This window comes from Theropithecus gelada, chromosome 11 (genome assembly GCF_003255815.1).
Source record: "Theropithecus gelada isolate Dixy chromosome 11, Tgel_1.0, whole genome shotgun sequence".
NCBI lineage: Eukaryota > Metazoa > Chordata > Mammalia > Primates > Cercopithecidae > Theropithecus > Theropithecus gelada.
This window is the reverse complement of record NC_037679.1, coordinates 72236064-72255951: the sequence shown is the minus strand read 5'-3', so window position 1 is coordinate 72255951 and position 19888 is coordinate 72236064. Positions and strand designations below refer to the sequence as shown.

The 19888-nt window shown below is 55.7% G+C and overlaps 2 protein-coding genes across 3 annotated transcripts in view; one reads left to right on the top strand and one right to left on the bottom strand.

The window, feature by feature from the left end:
• The window catches only part of DDX54 (DEAD-box helicase 54), a 28246-nt gene extending 15718 nt beyond the window's left edge, over positions 1 to 12528 (top strand). The window contains exons 12-20 of one of the 2 annotated variants that reach the window (XM_025401954.1): positions 112 to 246; positions 3966 to 4196; positions 4280 to 4353; positions 5715 to 5939; positions 6723 to 6865; positions 6952 to 7065; positions 7761 to 7865; positions 8313 to 8425; positions 10588 to 12528. In XM_025401954.1, coding sequence (XP_025257739.1) covers positions 112 to 246; positions 3966 to 4196; positions 4280 to 4353; positions 5715 to 5939; positions 6723 to 6865; positions 6952 to 7065; positions 7761 to 7865; positions 8313 to 8425; positions 10588 to 10820 — 1373 coding nt within the window. In that variant the 3' untranslated portion in view covers positions 10821 to 12528. Of the gene's footprint in view, positions 1 to 111; positions 247 to 3965; positions 4197 to 4279; positions 4354 to 5714; positions 5940 to 6722; positions 6866 to 6951; positions 7066 to 7760; positions 7866 to 8312; positions 8426 to 10584 lie in introns of both variants that reach the window. The other variant, XM_025401953.1, reaches the window with a different exon arrangement.
• Positions 10421 to 19653, bottom strand: CFAP73 (cilia and flagella associated protein 73). Its single transcript, XM_025401955.1, has 8 exons — positions 19598 to 19653; positions 17473 to 17578; positions 16605 to 16709; positions 16086 to 16286; positions 14859 to 15080; positions 14080 to 14238; positions 12006 to 12094; positions 10421 to 10996 (listed from the first exon to the last, which is right to left on the bottom strand). The coding sequence occupies exons 1-7, from the start codon at positions 19651 to 19653 to the stop codon at positions 12017 to 12019; spliced, it is 927 nt and encodes a 308-aa protein (XP_025257740.1). The 3' UTR covers positions 10421 to 10996; positions 12006 to 12016.
• Between the last annotated feature and the right edge of the window lie 235 nt (positions 19654 to 19888).

The following is a 19888-nucleotide window of genomic DNA, read 5'->3' as shown; positions in this document are numbered from 1 at the left end:
GAGTTCGAGGCCTGGCCAGGCTCACCCGCTCAGGATCTGGTCTGTGGGACTCATGCTGGGTCCAGGTTCTTCTAGTTTGCTTAATTAAGCTTGAACGTCTCCTTGCTGCAGGCCGTGTGGCTCGGGCTGGCCGAAGTGGCACAGCCTACTCCTTGGTGGCCCCTGACGAAATTCCCTACCTGCTGGATCTGCACCTGTTCCTGGGCCGCTCCCTTGCCCTTGCCCGACCCCTCGAGGACCCCTCAGGTGAGTGGAGGCTGAGTGGGTTTAGGGGTCTCCATAGAGTTCGTGGGCCCTGTTTTGGCTGTGGGAGGAGGTGGGGCTGGGTTTGACCCCAGGAGAAGATGATTCCTTATTTTATTTTATTTTATTTTTATTTCATATTTTTTGAGACGGAGTCTCGCTCTGTTGCCTAGGCTGGGGTGCAGTGGTGTGATCTTGGCTTACTGCAACCTCTGCTTCCCAGGTTCAAGCCATTCTCTTGCCTCAGCCTCCCAAGTAGCTGGGACTACAGATGCCTAGCTAATTTTTTATTGTATTTTTAGTAGAGACAGGGTTTTACCATGTTGGCCAGGCTGGTCTCGAACTCCTGACCTCAGGTGATTCACCCACCTCCCAAAGTGCTGGGATTACAGGTGTGAATCACTGCACCCGACTGATTCCTTTTATTTTTTAATGAGACGGGGTCTTACTCTTGCCCAGGCTGGAGTGCAGTGGTGCAGTCACGGCTCGCTGCAGCGTCCAACTCCTAGGCTCAAGCAAGCCACTGTGCCTGGCTAATCCCTCTATTTTAAACTCAGGATTTCCCACAACAATCCAGATTTCTGGTATCTACTAGGAAACGGTTGGATCTGGGTGCTAAGCTGTGGCGCCCCCATTAGACAGGCTCCCTGGTCCCCTGCAGCCCCTGCCTGCCTCCCTTTCCTGTTGGTATAGCCTGCCCAGCCCCTGCAGGCATCTAGTGTGTGACCCTATACTTGACTGAGTTTTCAGGGGAGCACAGGGGGCGGGGAGGGAGGCTGAGGCACCTTTAGACCAAGCCCAAAGGACTTTTCCCTTCCCTTCCCTTCCTTCCCTTCCTTCCCTTTCTTTCTTTCTTTCTTTTCTCTTCTTTTCTCTTCTTTTCTCTTCTTTTGTTTCTTTTCTTTTCTTTCTTTTCTTTCTTTCTTCAGAGTTTCGCTCTTGTTGCCCAGGCTGGAGTGCAATGGCGCAGTCTCGGCTCACCACAACATCCACGTCCTGGGTTCAAGCAATTTTCCTGCCTCAGCCTCCCGAGTAGCTGGGACTACAGGCACACACCACCACGCCCAGCTAATTTTGTGTTTTTAGTAGAGACAGGGTTTCACCATGTTGGCTAGGCTGGTCTCGAACTCCTGACCTCAGGTGATCTGCCCGCCTCGGCCTCCCAAAGTGCTGGGATTACAGGTGTGAGCCACTGTGCCCGGCCACCCACAGGACATTTCTGTATACACCCTAGAGTGGGAATGCATGGGACAGACAACAGGAATCACCATGGCCTCCATCTATGGGCCTCCAACTATGGACTTCCACCTGCAGTCCTGCTGGTTCCCGGGCCCTGTACACATCTTGCCTCATTTGTCCATCTGTGCTGGAGGGAGGGCTGTCAGTCACCTCCGCTTCACAGATGAGAGAACGGCTCTGACAGGCCTACCCACGTGCACACCGCAGGAAGGTGGGGAGCTAAGATTCAGAGCTCCGGGCCCCCTTCTCCTTGGCTGTTCACTCTTGGCAGCCAGTGGTGATCTCTGTCCAGGCTGTGGCCCCCTCAGGTGACCGTGTGGCCCTGCAGTGTCCCAGCCCATGCCTGGAGGCAGCTGGAAAGCAGACACTGCAGTGGAGAGTCTGGGGTCAGATGCAAGGGCACAGGAAAGGGCTGTGGGGCCTGGCCGGGGTCAGGGGCAGCCTGTGCAGTCACTGGAGGTGGAGGCCTCAGTTGGGCGCCACACAGGGGTGAATTGGAGGGGGCATTTCAAAGCATTTTCCTGGGGGCGAAGCCGAGAGTGCAAGGGCCAAGTGAGGGAGGTGCGAGCACAGCCCCACCCAGCAACCCCAGGGGCCCAGTGACAGGCAGGAGCAGAAGGAAATGGACCCTGCACCCAGGGCCTGCTCAGGGCTAGAGGCAGCACGCAGCCCTGTGCAGGCTTTACAGATCTCCGACCTTCTGGGTTGAGAGCTGTGCATGGGTGTGGGAGGGGCAGAGGGAGGGAAGGAGCCTCCCACAATGTCCAGGCAGAAACCACCCCCGGTGCAGTTAGCTTTTAGGGAGAGACATCTTGCTTTTGCTCCAGAGCTAGCCAGGGGTGAGCAGGGCCCAGCACGTGCTTAATCTGGAGAGATGGGAAGAGGGCAGGCTCCTGACCCAGTGCAGGGTTTGGTTTCCGACCCTGACCCTCACCATGTGCCCCTGGGCCAATCTCTAAACCTCCAGGAACCTCAGTTTCCTCATCTCTAAAATGGACTCATCAGGGCCTTTCTTGCAAGATTGGCCAAATGTTGGTAATTGACGGTGGGTGATGGGCCCATGAGGTCCATCACACTCTTCCCTCGGCTTTTTGTGTTTTTCTTTCATTGTTTTGCCTTTTTTTTTTTTTTTTTTTTTGAGAGGGGCTCACTCTGTCACCCAGGCTGGAGTATAGTGGCATGATCACAGCTCATTGCACCCTTGACCTCCTAGGCTCAGGCAGTCCTCCTACCTCACCCTCTTGAGGAGCTGGGAATACAGGCAGGTCCACCATGCCTGGATGATTTTTTAGTTTTTGTGGAGATGGGGGTCTCACTATGTTGCCCAGCTGGGTCTTGAACTCCTGCACTCAAGTGATTCTCCATCTGTGCTGGAGGCTTCCAAAGTGCTGGGATTACAGGTGTGAGCCGCCGTGCCTAGCTTACGGTTGTAGATGTTCTGTAGTAGAAAGTCAGAACGTGACGACAAAAGAAAGCAGGTACTTTCCTCATGTTTTTGGTGTGAGGTAAAGGAGATGATGATGATGAACTCAGCACAGTGCTTGCACATAGGAAGCCTCTGTCCCCGGCATCCTCTGCTCTTACTGTTGCTGTTACTTATTACCATAAGTATCGCTGTTGCTAGTATGGACTCTTCCTAGATTGAATCCTGTCTCTGCAACTGACTCATTTGACAGTCCTGGTAGCAACTGAACCACACTAAGCCTCAGTTTTCTTATCTGTAGAACAGGGTTGCTGTGGAAATTGAATTTCTAATGCTGGAGTCAGCAAAGTTGCTGTTGGTTGTTTTTTGTTTTAGTTTTTTGTTTTTAAGAGAGACAAAGTCTTGTTCTGTCGCCCAGGCTGGAGTACAGTGGCGCTATCATGGCTTACTGCAGCCTTGGGCTCCCAGGCTCAAGTGATCCTCCTGCCTCACCCCATGAGTAGTTGAGAGACTACAGGTGCACACCACCATGCCCGGCTAATTAAAAGTTTTTTTTGTAGACATGGAGTGTCACTACATTGCTCAGGCTGGTCTCCAATTCCTGGCCTCAAGTGATCCTCCTGCCTCAGCCTCCGAGAACTCTGAGATTATAAGCATGAGCCACCGTGCCTGGCCAACAAAGTTTTGTTTTTAGAGCCAGATAGTACATATTCTAGACTCTGTGGGCCATGTGATCCAGGGTGGCTCTTCAACCTTGGCCTTGTAGTGCAAAAACAGCCAGAGACCATGCATCAGCGAGTAGTGCAGCTGTGCTCCCGTAGAGCCATTTACAGAAGCAGCAGGCAGCTGGCCAGCCGGCCGCGGTTTGTTGACCCCTGTCGGTGTATTCAAGTGTCTGGCTCTCTAGCTCCTCCGTAAGTGCTGGTGTTCTTTGCAGTGATTATTTTGTAGCCATTTACCTGTGATTCTGGAGCCAGGGTGAGACCCAGGAATGGTGGTCGGACAGCAGACAGGCGGGCTGGACTGAAAGACCCCTGACAAGGTGCTGTGTGGGGTGCAGGTGCGGCCGGTGTGGATGGCATGCTGGGTCGGGTGCCACAGAGTGTGGTGGACGAGGAGGACAGTGGCCTGCAGAGCACCCTGGAGGCATCGCTGGAGCTACGGGGCCTGGCCCGCGTAGCCGACAACGCCCAGCAGCAGTATGTGCGCTCACGCCCAGCGCCCTCACCCGAGTCCATCAAGAGGGCCAAGGAGCTGGACCTTGTGGGGCTGGGCCTGCACCCCCTCTTCAGTGAGTCCTTCTACAGGGTAGGGGTGGCAGGTGGGTCTTGCTGACCCCACCCACAGCCTGACACCTCACTGCTTTCCCACCAGGCTCGCGTTTTGAGGAGGAGGAGCTGCAGCGGCTGAGGCTGGTGGACAGCATCAAGAACTACCGCTCCCGGGCGGTGAGTGGGGCCGGGCGGAGACCACGCTCTGAGTCCTGGCTCAGTGGAGGCCAGAGACAGATGGCCCGTGGCCTGGGGTCACACAGTGACAACGGTGGTGCCATGACTCAGATTGCAGTCCTGACCCCCAGCAGGACCCCAGCAGGGATTTTCATCTGAGCTTATATCTTCTTAACCTGCAGCCTTGGCTCTGACAGCCTCTCTTGAGATGCCCCTTGTTCTGGAACCATCCCTGCTGGCCCACAGCAGGTGGCATGGGGCAGCCATTCCCTAGCACTTAACAGATGGTTCACGAGGGGAAGTGACATGCTCCCGGTCTGTTAGAGGCCTGAAGAGCTTGTTTTCCTGAGCTTCCTTCCCTCCTTCCCAACTGTTGACTCCCATTAGGCACCCCATCTTGTGCATATGGAAGGGGATGCACAAAAGGAAAAACCTACTCGGGAGTGAGTAAGCTTGCCAGCCAGCTGGGATCAGGAGAGGAGCTGTCATAGTTAAGAGCGCCAGTTTTGAAGTCAAATGGACTTGGGTTAACAAGCTATGGTTTTTCCTAGCATGTGACCATGGGCTGGTTACTCACCCTCTCTGGGTTTTTGTTTTTGTTTGTTTTTGAAACAGGGTCTTGCTTTGTCACCCAGGCTGGAGTGCAGTGGTGCAATCATGGCTCACTGCATCCTTGACCTCCTGGGCTCAAGTGATCCTCCTATCTCAGCCTCCTGAGTAGCTGGGACTACAGGTGCATGCCACCACACATGGCTAATTTTTTTATTTTTTGTAGAGATGAGGTCATATCATGTTGCCTAGACTGGTCTCAAACTCCTAGGCTCAGGTGATTCTCCTGCCTCAGCCTCCCAAAGTGCTGAGATTACAGGCGTGAGCCATGGTACCTGGCCTGGGTCTCTCTTTGTGTTTTTGTTTTATTTTTGAGATAGAGTCTCGCTCTGTTACCCAGGCTGGGGTGCAGTGGTACAATCTTGGCTCACTGCAACCTCTGCCCCCTGAATTCAAGTGATTCTCCTGCCTCAGCCTCATCAGTAGCTGGGACTACAGGTGCCCACCACCACACCTGGCTAATATTTGTATCTTTAGCAGAGATGGGGTTTCACCGTGTTGGCCAGGCTGGTGTCGAACTCCTGACCTCAAGTGATCCTCCTGCTTCAGCCTCCCAAAGTGCTGGGATTACAGGCATGAGCCACTGCGCCTGGCCTGGGTCTATCTAATTGTGAAGTGCAGATAATGAGAGTGCCCACCTTGGACACTGGGGAAGACTTGGGGAAGAATGCCAATAGGGAGCCCACCAAGTGGTAAGGGTGGGGTTAGGGGTAGGAGGCTGGTGGGCAAAGGACTGGGTGTCCCCTCCACAGACTATATTTGAGATCAACGCCTCCAGCCGAGACCTGTGCAGTCAGGTGATGCGCGCCAAGCGGCAGAAGGACCACAAGGCCATCGCCCGCTTCCAGCAGGGACAGCAGGGGAGGCAGGAGCAGCAGGAGGGCCCAGTGGGCCCAGCCCCGAGCTGCCCAGCACTGCAGGAGAAGCAGCCTGAGAAAGAGGAGGAGGAGGAGGAGGAGGCGGGAGAGAGTGTGGAGGTACAGGTTCCACCCTGGGGACCCTGGACCTGGGTACAGGGAAGGGGTGGCTAAGTCGCAGCAGCCCATGAAGCTGTTCTAGGAGCTTTGAGCAGTGGATGGAGGTGGATCCTGTCAGCTTCCCATCTGCAGAGTCAGGGATGGTTCTTGTCCACTGTCCCTCGTTTAAAACTGGGGCCAGATCTTTAGCCTGAGAAGCTGTGTACAACATGACACCCTCAGTGGGGTCCAGGGCATCACCAGCCACCAAACACATCAGGGCTTCTGCAGTGAGACGTGCGGGTCTCACTCAGAGGGAGGACCATGAAGTGTCCCATTCACCTGGTAGGTGGGTCTTGGGCCTGCGTGTCCCCCAGGATGTCCCTCTCTCATGTTTTGTTTAGACAGAGGGTTCAGTAGCCTAGAAGACCAGTTGGAGACCCCTGACCTAGTCCACGTTGTTCAGAGGAGGCCAGGCGCAGAGAGGGGCAGGGCCGGCTGTTACACAGCCTGGAGCGCGGAGCTGGAATGGGGAGTTGGGTCTCCCCCAGCCGGCACTCTCTGCCTTACCTAGCTGTCCTGCCTCTGCTGGTCCCTGAGGCAGGGGTTGCGCTGTGTGTGCAGATGAGGAAACTGAGGGTCCCACAGGAGACACTGTCACCCAGCTAAAAAATGGCAAAGTGAAGCTTTGAAAGTCCCCGGGAAGCCACTGGCCCCTGTGGCCAGGGTGGTGGGTAGGGAGGCTGTGGGGACTCCCCAGGGGGCTACAGGCATGACGCTGGGCCTCGGTCCGTGCTCTGCCAGGACATTTTCTCAGAGGTCATGGGCCGGAAGCGGCAGCGGTCAGGACCCAACAGGGGAGCCAAGAGGCGGAGGGAGGAGGCCTGGCAGCGGGACCAGGAATTCTACATCCCCTACCGGCCCAAGGACTTCGACAGCGAGCGGGGGTGAGTGGCTGGCTGGGTCCTGGGTGGGGCAGGCAGGTCTGCTGGATCCCATCAATCCAGTTATGTCTCCCACCTTCCCTCTGCAGCCTGAGCATCAGCGGGGAAGGGGGAGCCTTCGAGCAGCAGGTGGCTGGCGCTGTCCTGGACCTGATGGGGGACGAAGCCCAGAACCTGACGAGGGGCCGGCAGCAGCTCAAGTGGTGAGTGAGCAAGTGACCCACCCATCCATGCCCCAGGTGAGTGAGCGAGTGACCCACCCATCCATGCCCTGGGTGAGTGAGCGAGTGAGCCGCCCATCCATGCCCGGGGTGAGTGAGCAAGTGAGCTGCCCCTCCATCATCCATGCCTGGGGTGAGTGAGCGAGTGAGCTGCCCCTCATGCCAGCAGGCAGGGTGAACTCCCTGACGTCCTCACTCCCATCTGATCCTGTACAGCCTGGATTATGACCTGGCTGTCCCCCATGTGACCACTCACAGCAGGTGTGATGGCCCCTGGCTGTTCTATCGCCTTGATTTGATCACACACCACAGAGATCTTGACCCCGTCTATCCTTTTTGCTGGCAAGTCTTTCTAGACAGGGCTCAGGACCCATTTGTTCAGGAGGACTCTAGCGTCTAGAGAATGTATGTGACTCAACCAAGGGTCACAGCTGGGAAGGGGGAGGGGATTGGAAACCCTCCAGGAGGCCCTTGTCCCTGAGCCAGGCCCCAGTGCTGGCGGCAGTCCTCTGACCTTTATTGAGCGCCAACTGCATGCCAGACATGGCTGCACTGCTTTCTTTTAATGCTCCAACAACCTGACAAGAGGGTCGGGTGAGGAGACAGGCCCTGAGCGGGAACCGGCACTCCAAGCGTTTCCCTCCACGGCAGCCGTCCCAACTCCCTCTCCTCTGCAGGGACCGTAAGAAGAAGCGGTTTGTGGGAAAGTCAGGACAGGAAGACAAGAAGAAGATTAAGACAGAGAGTGGCCGCTACATCAACAGCTCCTACAAGCGAGACCTGTATCCTGAGGGGCGTGGCCGGGGAGGGGCGGGGCCGAGCAGCTTCAGCAGCAGCAGCTCCAATTAAGTGGGACCTGGGGGCGGGGCCGGGGATGAGGGGCCGGAGCTGAGCGGCTTCAGCAGCCGCATCTCCAATAAGTGGGACCTGTGCTGGGGGCGGGGCCCAGCAGCTTCAGCAGCAGCATCTCCAATAAGTGGGACCTGTGCTGGGGGTGGGCCCAGCGGCTTCAGCAGCCGCATCTCCAGCAAGTGGGACCTGTGTGCTGGGGGCGGGCCCAGCAGCTTCAGCAGCCGCATCTCCAGTAAGTGGGACCTGTGTGCTGGGGGCGGGGCCGAGCAGCTTCAGCGGCGACTGGGATAACAGAACTGTGTCTGCTGGGGCGGTGTGGGGAGGAGCCTTCTCCCGTCCCAGGGGCTTCACGCAGCTTCCTTAACGAGGTTTCCCAGCTATCAGAAGTGGAAACAGAAACAGAAAATTGATGATCGTGACTCGGACGAAGAAGGAGCATCTGACCGGCGAGGCCCAGAGCGAAGAGGTGGGAAGCGAGGCCGTGGCCAAGGTGAGAGCCAGGGAGGGTGGGGAGTATGGGTGCACAGGTAGGTAGAGCAGTTATGGTCAGATTAGGGTAACACTGAGGCACGGGTGCAGGGGCTACTGCAGAGCCCCAGAGCTCGGTGTGTTGGGGTATGCTGCCAAAACCCTGGGTCCCTCCATGATCCCCCCACCCAACCCCCACACCCACAGGTTCCCCCTTCCTACTATCCCGGTCTCTGATGGTCACGAGCATCACCTGACAGGCGCTGGGAAGCACCGTGCCCCTCAGGTGCCTTGTCCCCGACCTCTGTCCACTTCACAGATGAAGCCACGGGGATGACTTCTGGTAGATGCCCTGTTCACCTAATTAAGCCTATTGTCAAAAATCCTAGAGAACTCGGGAGGTGGAACCTTGTGGGAATGCTGCTATGTGGGCCATTTTCACCTGCAAAAATGGCATCTGCATGTGGTTCGACCTGACAGAGTGGGCATGAATTGAACCCCTGTGGCATCCTCAGGAGTGACGTTCTTTTTAGCAATGCTGTGGGGAAGTTCATGTCACCAAAGACGCAGTCAGAAGCAGCTTTGGTTCCGGGAGGAGGCGATCACAGGGGATGTTGAGGAAGATACTTCCTCGAAATGTGGGTTGGCAAATAGTACATTTGGTCATTTGAGGACTTCGACCTCTTTGATTTGGCCTGGGTCCCTCAGCCAGTAAAAGGCTAAGGTGGATTTGAAGCCGGCTCTGTCTACCAGAGCCTGTGCTTAAGGGCTGCTGTCAGGGAGGGGCTCCCACTTGCTGGGTGCGGGCAGGCTGTGTCCTGGACCACACATGACCTGGGAGGCAAGGTGACTGCGAATACCCATTTTACAGGCCGGGAAACAGGTGCCTTATGAGGGCTGTGCCTGAACCTGAGTCACCCAGCTGCCCAAGGCTCCCACCTGGGGCCTTCCCTGGGGAGAGGGGAGTTTGGGACCATGTCCTGGGTCTCTCTCAGATGACGTTACCCACTGCTGTGTCCCTCCACCTTCTGGGGCTGGTCACTGCCTTCTCTGGGTGTCTCTGTGAGCCTGCATGCATTTGCCTGGGCCTGTTCTCTGTGGCTCCTCCCCCTCCAGCTCTCCTATCTGTGGGAGTGTCTCCTTGTCAGCGTGGCTGGGTGGGGACCACCCACACCTCACTTCGCAGCCTGTTTTTACCTGGGTGAAACAGCAGCTTCTGCTGTGAGCAGTGCCGTGCAGTGGGCGGGCAGGGGCTGGGGAGATGGGGGCGACCTATGGGCTTTGGGAGAAAGCAGCTGTTTTTCCTTTTTTGTCCTCATTGGAGGTGATAGGTCCTGCGAGGCACCCTGGCTCCACTGGAGACAGCTGGGAACACCCCAATGGTCATCCCTCTAGGAGCGCTGGGGAGGCTGCTGTTATGAATGGGGAGGAGGAGGAGGACACAGGACTTAGTGGGAGCCAGGGAGGGTGGTGCTTGCCTCCCGGAGAACTAGAAGAATGGACTACCTGATGCCCACCTGTCGGGCTAGGGCAGGGCCGCTGACCTCTGCTGCTGCTGCTTTGCTGTGTGACCTCAGACAAGTCCTTCTCCCTCTCTGGCCTTCTCTGATTCCTCTCCCACCTAAAGGAAGGTTCATCTACACCCTCTTTTCATCTAACAAGCCTAGAGCATGGTGTCCATGGAGACAGAGGCTGAGGTCTGTTTCGGTTACTATGGGGGGCCTCAGAGCGTGCAGTAGCAGTAGGTGTGCTGTGGAAACATACACTCCTTGGTTGGAGAATTTTTAATAGTAACAGTCATGCCTAAAAGGCTCTCACTATGGGCCAGGCCTTGTTCTGAGCACTTTATACCATGGAAATGCATTTTCTCTTCACCCATGAAGGAGGTGCTGTGATTTATAATTCACAGATGGGGAAACTGAGGCACAGAGCCGTTTACTGACTTGCCCAGGGTCCAAGAGGTCACAGCTGGGATTTGAACCCCAGCAGTTCTGGCCCCGTGTTATTGACCACTCCATGAGGCTGCCTAAAACTTTATTAGCCACCTACTGTGTACAGACACTGGGCCACAGCAATAAGCACAGAACAGGAGTAGGGACAGGGAAGGAGTCTGCGAGCTTCTGGGAGGAGGGGATCTTGGGAGTGATTCCAACAGCTGAGCTCCCTGAATCCCTGTCCCAGCAGGTGCATCCCGGCCCCACGCCCCAGGCACCCCTGCAGGCTGCGTCCGCCCGGAACTCAAGACCAAGCAGCAGATCCTGAAGCAGCGGCGCCGGGCCCAGAAGCTGCGCTTCCTGCAGCGTGGTGGCCTCAAGCAGCTCTCTGCCCGCAACCGCCGCCGCGTCCAGGAGCTGCAGCAGGGCGCCTTCGGCCGGGTCGCCCGCTCCAAGAAGGGCAAGATGCGGAAGAGGATGTGAGGACCGGGACCCAGCTCCGTGGCTCCTTGATTGGCCTTAGGGTGGGCATCGGCAGACGTTCCTGTGCACCACTGTGTGCCTGGCCCAGTGCTGGGCACTGGGGGCACTCCCTGCAGGAGCCATCGTCCGTGAAAAGGAGCACTGTATGGCCACGGAAGGGCAGCAGCTGCGTCAGCCTAAGACAGAGACATTTGAGCAGGGCCTTGAAGGGTGTGTAGGAGTTCGGCAGCAAAGCCAGGCAGGCCAAGACCTGAGTTGGCAACTCAGCTGCTGCTGCTTCCATGTGTTCTGGGTTCAGAGGTCATGGCTGCACCAGTCAGAGCCCTGAGTGCCTCAGGGTTTGGCGATGGAATTTTTAATATAATAAATCTTTGTTGAGCACTGCTGGTGGGCCAGGAGTGCAGTCTACTTGGGGAGTTGGAATGGAGAGACCCAGGTACTAAAATCCCAGCTAATGTGGCAGAGGAGTTGTGGGTCTCCCCAGGGTAGGTTCTGCTGCTGTGTCCATTTAGCGATGAGGAAATTGAGGCTCAGAGCACAAGCCAGGTGCCGGAGGTGGGAGTTGGTCCGCCTTCCTCCCACCGGGACATGGTTGCAGCTGGGAGTGGGCTGTGGGAGGGGAACAGGATGTGCAGCCCCAGGGCAAGGGCACAGCTGCTCCCCTCTGGCTATGAAGAGGTTAACTCGGCCCCTCCACACCTGGAGGTCAGAACCTGGCCTGCCCTGTGTCTTCTCACCACCCACTCCCTGTTTGAGGTTCTGAGAAGGTCAAGGGTGGCCCCAGCAGCTGAATTCTCAGGCTGGGCCCCTCACCTGGCAGAGTCCATAGTGGAGGGGCCTCGGTGATCTCTCATCTAGCATGGACCCTGCTCTGAGACCTGACAAAGAGCTTTTATCATGCCCCAGCCACCCTGGCAGGGAGGGCCTGGTCTGATCTCATTTTAGAGGCAGTTGCCCCACACATAGCCCCTTGACCTTCCCATCACCTCCTCATCAGGGCATGCACTTATTGAGTGCTTGCTATGTGCCCCTCATGGCAGGCCCACAGCACTCTGAACAGGCACAGCCCTCCCATCTTCCCAATGAGGAAACGGATTCAGGAAGAGCCACTCAGTCCACACCCCAATGGAAATGGGGGCCCTCCTATCTCAGGGTCTCTCGGGGATCCCCTCTCCCGCTACTCACCTGGGTCAGGGCTAGGAGGCAGGGGCCGCAGGCTCAGCCTGACCCAGGCCAGCCAGCATGGCAGAGAGGTCCTGCATGAACAGCTTCACCTGGAGGGCAGCCCAACACGAAGTCACATCCCAGCCCCAGAGCCACTGTCCAGCCCCCATCCCTCAACACGCGGGGAGGCCAAAAGGCAGGGTGGGGACTGGAGACCCCCTCATTAAAAGAACAGCAGTGATGGTGGTTCCCAGAGGTGGTGACTGAGATCCTAAACTGTTCTGCATTTTAAAAGCCTCAGGCCAACCTTCCCAACTGCTGCGTGAGCAGACACCTTCACAGCTTCCTTGCTGCTGTCACCTGCACTATCCAATTAGTATTTTCATTTATATCAATCAGCTTTATTTTCTTGTACCTGGATCAGTCATATTCATTGGTTTGTGATCTACTCTTATCTCCATGGGTGGCCGTCCTTTATTGTGTTTTAATTAACTTCTTTATGAATATGAACTTAATAAATGCCATGGATCCATTGTAAAAACTAGGACTTGAGGGTGAACTTACAACCATCTGTGGGCTCCCCTCATATTCATCATTGTATCAACAACTGAGAAAGAAACTTTATCTCCACCAAAAATGGAGAAAAATAGTTACCCCTTGTCCTAACTAGGGGGCAACTGGAAAAATAATGAAAATGCAATGAATAAATGAAGCTGTTACTGAATTGTGGCAGCCACAGGACAGTGGAAGTCCCAGGCCCGGAGGCCAGGGAGTGTTAGGGGAGGTGGGAAAAGGCATAGTGTCCCTCCATGGAGCCTTTCTCCTTGACAGGCAGAGTTGATTTTGAAAAGAGATGATCTGGTCCTAGTGCAGTGTTGTTTACAACTAATTAATTACAACCGGTTACAGATTTTGTTCCTTCTTAATTTCCACTACTCCACTTGGACTTAAAGAAAAGGGACTGACTTTTTCCTGTTTACACCAAGCCTGTGTTTCTGCTAGTCTCATGTGCCACACGGTAACCAGGTAACAGGCCAGGCTGGGAAGAACAGTGGCATTGATGCATCCAACCAACTAGGAGGGGCGAAGCGGATTCCCAGGATCCAGGTCTTGGTGTTCAGTTGGAATCCTGGCCATTGGGCAGAACAGGAATGGGAATGGGTTGGGGAAAAGGTGGGATGCCTCCCTTTACTTTGCCTCCACTTCTCAAAGGGGCCACGCTTTGGGTATACCCACTAGAAACAAGAAAGTGTTTGAAGTCTGAAATCTCCCTCCATTGTAAACCTATGTCATGCTGAGTGCGGTGGCTCACACCTGTAATCCTAGCACTTTGGGAGGCTGAGGTGGGAGGATAACTTGAGGTTGGGAGCTTGAGACCAGCCTGGCCAACATGGTGAAACCCCATCTCTACTAAAAATACAAAATTAGCCAGGTGTGGTGTGTGCTTGTAATCCCAACTATTTGAGAGGCTGAGGCAGGAGAATCACCAGGAGGCAGAGGTTGCAGTGAGCCGAGATCGTGTCACTGCACTCCAGCCTGGGTGACACAGGGCTAGACTCTGTCTAAAAAAAAAAAAGTCTATGTCACATTCTACGCTACACAACTCAACCTAACCCCACCCTCACCTTCCCTGCGGAAGCTGAGGCCTCTCTGTGCAGGAAGCAGGGAGCCAGAGGTCCAGAGATTAATGAAGAGTGAGTCTGGACCTCATGATTTTTTACAGTTGTTGCCACATGTGTGGGCTGTTGGATCCTGTGAGAAAAGAGGGACTCAGCACAAACCCTGGCCTTCCTGGTAGAGGGAGGGCATTGAGACCAGCCACTTTTTTTTTTTTTTCTTTTTGAGATAGTCTAGCTTCATCGCAGAGAGGGACATGGCTTTCTTCTGGCCACTGTCAGAGCCAAGACACACTCAGGAATCCATCCTAGACCTGGTGCCTGCGTGGTGATCGAGCCACGGCTGGGGCAAGGGCTCTGACCTTAGAGGGCCATGCTTAACCCAGAGAAGGTGTTGCTAACTGTGGGGTTTTAGGTACCTGATTTTTCCAAAGAGGGAGTGTTTGGGGGCTGGAGGTGCCATAAAGAGGGGTCCTCACCTGCTCTAGTTGTCCCTCCGTGTCCTCAATGTCCAGGGTGGGCGGCTGCCTCTGATGCTGGCATACTAGCTGGAACAGGTTGAGCACGGCCATCCTGCTGCGTCCCAGGAGCAGAGTCTTCTCCGCTGCTGTGTTCTGAATCTGAATCCACTTGGATTCCTGGAGAACACCCACCCTGGTCCCAATTATGGCAACTGGCCCGAGGCGGGCTGCCCTCTCTTCACAGCCACATTTTTTTTTTTCTTTTTGGGATGGAGTCTAGCTTTGTTGCCCAGGCTGGAGTGCAGTGGCCTGATCTCAGCTCACTGCAACCACCGCCTCCTGGGACCTAGCGATTCTCCTCCTTCAGCCTCCCGAGTAGCTGGGACTAAAGGCGCCTGCCAGTGGACCTGGCTAATTTTTGTATTTTTAGTAGAGACAGGGTTTTACCATGTTGGCCAGGCTGGTCTCGAACTCATGACCTGAGGTGATCCACCCGTCTCGGCCTCCCAAAATGTTGGGATTACAGGCATGAGCCACAGCGCCCGGCATTCTTCCCATCCACTTCTGCCAGTCAGGCAGTCAGGTGCTCTCGGGAGAGGGTTGCAGGAGCCTCGTGCCGGCGGATAGGGCGGGGCCTCATGCCCGAAAGGGCTCGGTGATGCCTGAGATGCCCTCCTTTGCAGCGAACCCTCTGGGGTACGCATTGCCCCATCTGTCCTCATCAGCCCTGGCGCTCCTCCCCGCCCGGCTGTGGAAGCCTGGGGTCCCGAGCGCCCCCGACGGAGGGCGGGCCGTACCCACTGCAGCGTACGCTCCCTGGCAGCCTCCAGGCGCTCCTGCAGCTGCGCCCGCCTCTGGCCCTGTGCGAGCACCTCGTCCGGCCAGGCGTCCCGCAGCTGCTGCAGTCGCGATCGCGCCGCCTCCAGCTCCGCTAGCCGCTCGCGCTCCCTGAGCCTCAGTGCCGCCTGTGTCTGGGCCAGGCCGTCGAAGCGCGCCACCAGTTCCGGGACCTCTTGGAACTAGAGTTGGGGGCGGGGAAGGGACTCACATGGGCCTGCAGTCCCCTACCCTCCCCATCCCACCTGGCCGCCGGCGTTCCTTATTATTGGAATAATCTTTCTGGAAAGTGACTTAAATGTCAACCTCCGTTTGTTAGAGACAAGGTCTAGCTCTGTCACCTGGGGTGGAGTGCAGTGGTGCGATCATAGCTCACTGTCATCTCGAACTCCTGGGCTCAAGCGATCCTCCCATCTCCGCTCCAGAGTAGCTGGGACTATAGTCACACGCCACCACGCCCGGCTAATTTTTTGTAGAGACAGGGGTCACTCTATGTTACCCAGACTGGTCTCGAACTCCTGGCTTCAAGCAATCCTCCCGCCTTGGCTTCCCAAAGTGTTGGGATTACAGGCGTGAGCCACTTGCGCCCGGCCAGAGTTAGCTTTCTTCATCTTCAGTTTTCCTAGCTGTAAAATGGGGTTGACAGTTGACAATAACAGGACTCACTTCACTGGACTTTGGGGAGGATTCAAAAACAAAATGTGGGCGGTGGCTCACACCTGTAATCCCAGCACTTTGGGAGCTGAGGTGGGAGGATCGCTTGAGCCCAGGAGTTCGAAACCAGCCTGGGCAACATCGCAAGACCACTGTCTCTACTAAAAATGATAATTAAAAAAATAGCCAGGCGTGGTGGCATGCGCCTGTGGTCCCAGCTACTTGGTAGGCAGAAGCAAGAGGATCCCTTGAGCCCAGGAAGTCGAGGCTGCAGTGAGCCGTGATCGCGCCAATGCACTCCAGCCTGGTGACAAAGCGAGACACTGTCTCAAAAATACTCCAAAACTAACAACCACAAAAACTAAAGCGTATCCCTGGCATACAGTGAGCGCTCCATAAGCGATAGTTCTTGGCATGCACGCCAAGAACTCCAGTAGTTCAGCGCTACAGTAGTTCGCCGGTCCGAAGCCGTCCCTGAGCCACTCAGCGCCGCGCGGTGGCGCCGAGCTCCCAGCCTTCTTCCCGGGACTCACCCCGGGCAGCAGCTCCAGCGCTTGCTCCAGCAGGCGCGCGCAGGGCTCCAGGCGCTTAAGCCGGCGCTGCAGCCGCGCGCGTTCCTGCCGTAGCTCCTCGAGCTGGGTCTGCAGACGCAGCGCCTCCGCCTCCCGGCGGCTCGCCTGGTGTCGCTCCTCCGCCGCCCTCCGCAGCGCGCGATTGCGCCGGGCCTCGGAGTCCTGGGGAGTAAGGTGGGGAGAAGGCGATTTTCAGGAATCGGGAGCCGGCGGGGAGTTCGGCACCTCCATCCTGCCCTGACATTCGCACGCAAAACCAGGGGCAGCCAGCAGGCCTGGCTCAGAAACTGGCTCTTCACCCAATTCCCCTGCCCGCTTTTTTTTTTTTTTTTTTTTTCTTCTTCATCGGCGTGTGTTTCCCGCCGTTTCCTTTTGCATGACGAAAACCACTTCTTTTCTTTTTGTTACCGGCCGGGCTCCTATGGGGGTGTGAGCTGCTACCCATAGACCCCGCCCCCCACCCCAGGAGTCTCCACCTACCTGCAAAAACTTGTCAAAGCGGATGAACGACCCCTTTAGCTCCCGCTCCTTCTGTTCCAGCTGTTCCCAGCGCTGTTTCAGAGCTGCCATTCTGGTGCGGAACACCTGGGGGTGAGGAGTGGGTTGTCTGTGTGGGTTTGGGGGTCCGGGTCCTCCCATGCTGTCAGGTTCACACTTAACCCCTTCCACCTGTTGTCCCTAATCTGTGGCTGCTCCCTGCTCAACCCATCCGTGGCTCCCATCACCCAGGGATGAAGCCGAAACACCCTCCTCCAGCCCCCGAATGCCAGTGTCCCTGTGCTTCCCTCAGGCCTCATCTTACCCTCTCTCCTCCCATACTCTGTCTTCCGGCCGCTTAACCACCTGTGTGTGGTTCTTGTCTTCCAGCCAGTCTTTGTGTATGGTTTTTCTCTGCCTGTTTTTCCTTCCTTATCCCTTTCGCCTTTGCTGGATAAGCCGACTTGCCCTTCAGCAATCCCCAAGACATTACTTCCTCCAAAAAGCCCTCCTTGACCACCCCCATGGGGAGGTAGGGACTTCTTCTGGGCTCCCACAACCCCTGCCCAGTGCTTCTTCCCTGTAGCAGTCACCACCTGAACACTTACTTGTTTTCCTCTCCAGACTGTGAGCCCCACAAGGGTAGGGACCATTGTAAGACCTCCAGGTCTTAATGCAGTGCCCAGCACATACTCAATGCTCACAAATTTATTTGCACCAACAGCTGGTCTCATTTGATCCCCATTTGACAGATGAGGAAATCAAGGCTTGGAGTGGTAAAATCACTTGTCTCAGACCTTGTCACTAATAAATTGGCTCCATCACTTCCCATCCGCTGGCTCACCACCTCGTTACAGTAGTCGGGGCTCACCTCCTTCTGGGCCTGCAGGGCCTGGTCTGCATCTACCAGCTCTTGCCTCTTCTCCAGGAGACGCAGCACTGGTGGGACGTAATCCTCAGCCTGCTCTGGCAGCTTTCTGAAGAGGCTCAAGTAGGAGGTAGGGGTGAAGGAAGCATGTTTCAGGGCCCCACATCTCACCACTGTGTCTGGAGTGCCCCATTAGCCACCTGCTGGCTGTTTAGTTTTTTTTTTTTTTTTTTTTGAGACTTGTTTTTGGGTGTTGCTTTGTCACCCAGGCTGGAGTGCAGTGGTATAATCATAGCTCACTTCTGAGCTTAAGCGATCCTCCCATCTTGTCTCCTGAGTAGCTGGCACTGCAGGCGTGTGCCACCACACCTGGCTAACTTTTTTTTTTTTTTTGTAAAGATGAGGTCTCGCTTTATTGTCCAGGCTGGTCTTGAACTCATGGACTCAAGCAATCCTCCTGCCTCAGCCTCCCAACATGTTGGGATTACAGGCATAAGCCACCATATCTGGTTGAATTATTATTATTATTATTACATATTTTTTGAGATGGAGTCTCGCTCTGTCATTCAGGCTGAAGTGCAGTGGCACGAGCTTGGCTCACCGCAACCTCTCGCCTTCCAGGTTCAAGCAATTCTCCTGCCTCAGCTTCCCAAGTAGCTGGGATTACAGGTGCACGCCACCATGCCTGGCTAATTTTTGTATTTTTAGTAGAGACAAGGTTTCACCCTGTTGGCCAGGCTAATCTCCAACTCCTGACCTCATGTGATCCACCTGCCTTGGTATCCCAAAGTGCTGGGATTACAGGCGTGAGCCACTGCAACCTGGATGAATTCTTCATTCATTGAACAAATTGTCCTGAGCACCTACTCTGGGCCAGGCACCCTTGTAGGACTGGGGGTGCAGCTGTGAACAGGACAGACAAAAATCCCTGTTCCCTCATGAGCTGGCATTCTGCTGGGAGCCACAGAAAATCAAGCTAATAAATAATAATAATAATAATAATAATAAAGAATGACAGGACATGGTAGGCACTGAGATGAAAAATTAAGCGACTAAAGGAATCTTTCAACAGGGAGGAGGTGGCATCTGAGCAGAGACCTGGAGGAGAAGAGGGAGCAAGCCACGTGGACATCTCCAGGGAACAGATTCTAGGACCCTGGTGCAGCTAGGGTGGGTGCAGAGGAAGGAGTGAGGAGGGAAAAGATGGGAATTGGGAGCAGGGAGCGGCTGAGAATCCAACTGCGGTGGGCCATGGTGAGTGGAGACTTTGGCCTTGACTCTAAGTGAAGTGGGAGTGGAGCGGGGGATTTTTGGCAGAGGAGGGGTCCTTCTGGCTGCTGTGAGGAGCAAGGACAGTGGGCAGCTGCAGGAGACCAGTGGTGGTGCCACGGGATATTCCAGAGATAGTGTGGTTCCAAGCAGGGCAGCAGTGGCGGGAGGTGAGAGCAGAACTGATGGCGTGGGGAGGGGGATGAGAAATGGGTCAGAGGTGACCCCAGGAACCAGAAGGATGTTACTGCCAGGGCAGTCTGCAGGAGAGCAGGTCAGGTGGGGAGACCAGCTCCCTGCTATGGCCAAGCCCAAAATGCCTGATACCTCTGCAGGGAGAGGCCCAGGAGGCAGTGGGGTTCTGGAGTCCAGCGCCTCGGGAGAAAGGGAGAGCAGAAGGAATGACTAATGTGTAATCATCAAGGTTTTCCCAGCCATGGTCCGGGAGGAAATCCCCCTCCCTATTTTACAGATGCTAATACTGAGGTTGGGACTTGAGGCCATGCTGCTGAACACGAAGGAGGCACAGAACAAGCTTCCTCTGTTCCTCCTGAAAATGCAGTTTTGGGGGTGGATTGGGGAGCAGGATTTCATAGAATAATTCCTTCCCAGCTTGGTTTGAATGATTTAATCTCAGCCGGATGTCAGCTAGGGGTGGGGGATCAGGAACGATCCCTGAGACCACGGTGATGTCTTGGTTTCTCCCTGAGCCTCAGTTTCCTCCTCTGTGAAGTGGGGACAGTAACCCCACTGTGATCTGCCCAAAGAAGCCAGGACGCAGGAGGTGAGGAAGAAGGGATGGGCCAGCCCACGCATTCCGCCCTCCTTCTGGCCCTCCCTCCCTCTATGTCCCACTCACGTAGACAGTTTCTCTTGCAAAGCCAGTCGGAAATACTCCTCCCAGGGCACCGCCATCCTTCTGGCAATTGCCCCAGCTTTCTTTCCACCAGCTGGAGTTTTGCACAAGCCTAGGAGACCCTGGGGGTTCTGTGGAGCGTGGTGTGGAAGCCTGCTCAGCTCTCCCAGAAGGCAGCCACCAGCAGGCTCTGGTTGCCTGGCAACCAACCACACAACATTCCATTGCCTGGCTGCGGCCAGGGGAATCCACCCTTGGAGGGAGAGGGAGGAAGCTGCCGGTAAAGGAGCACCT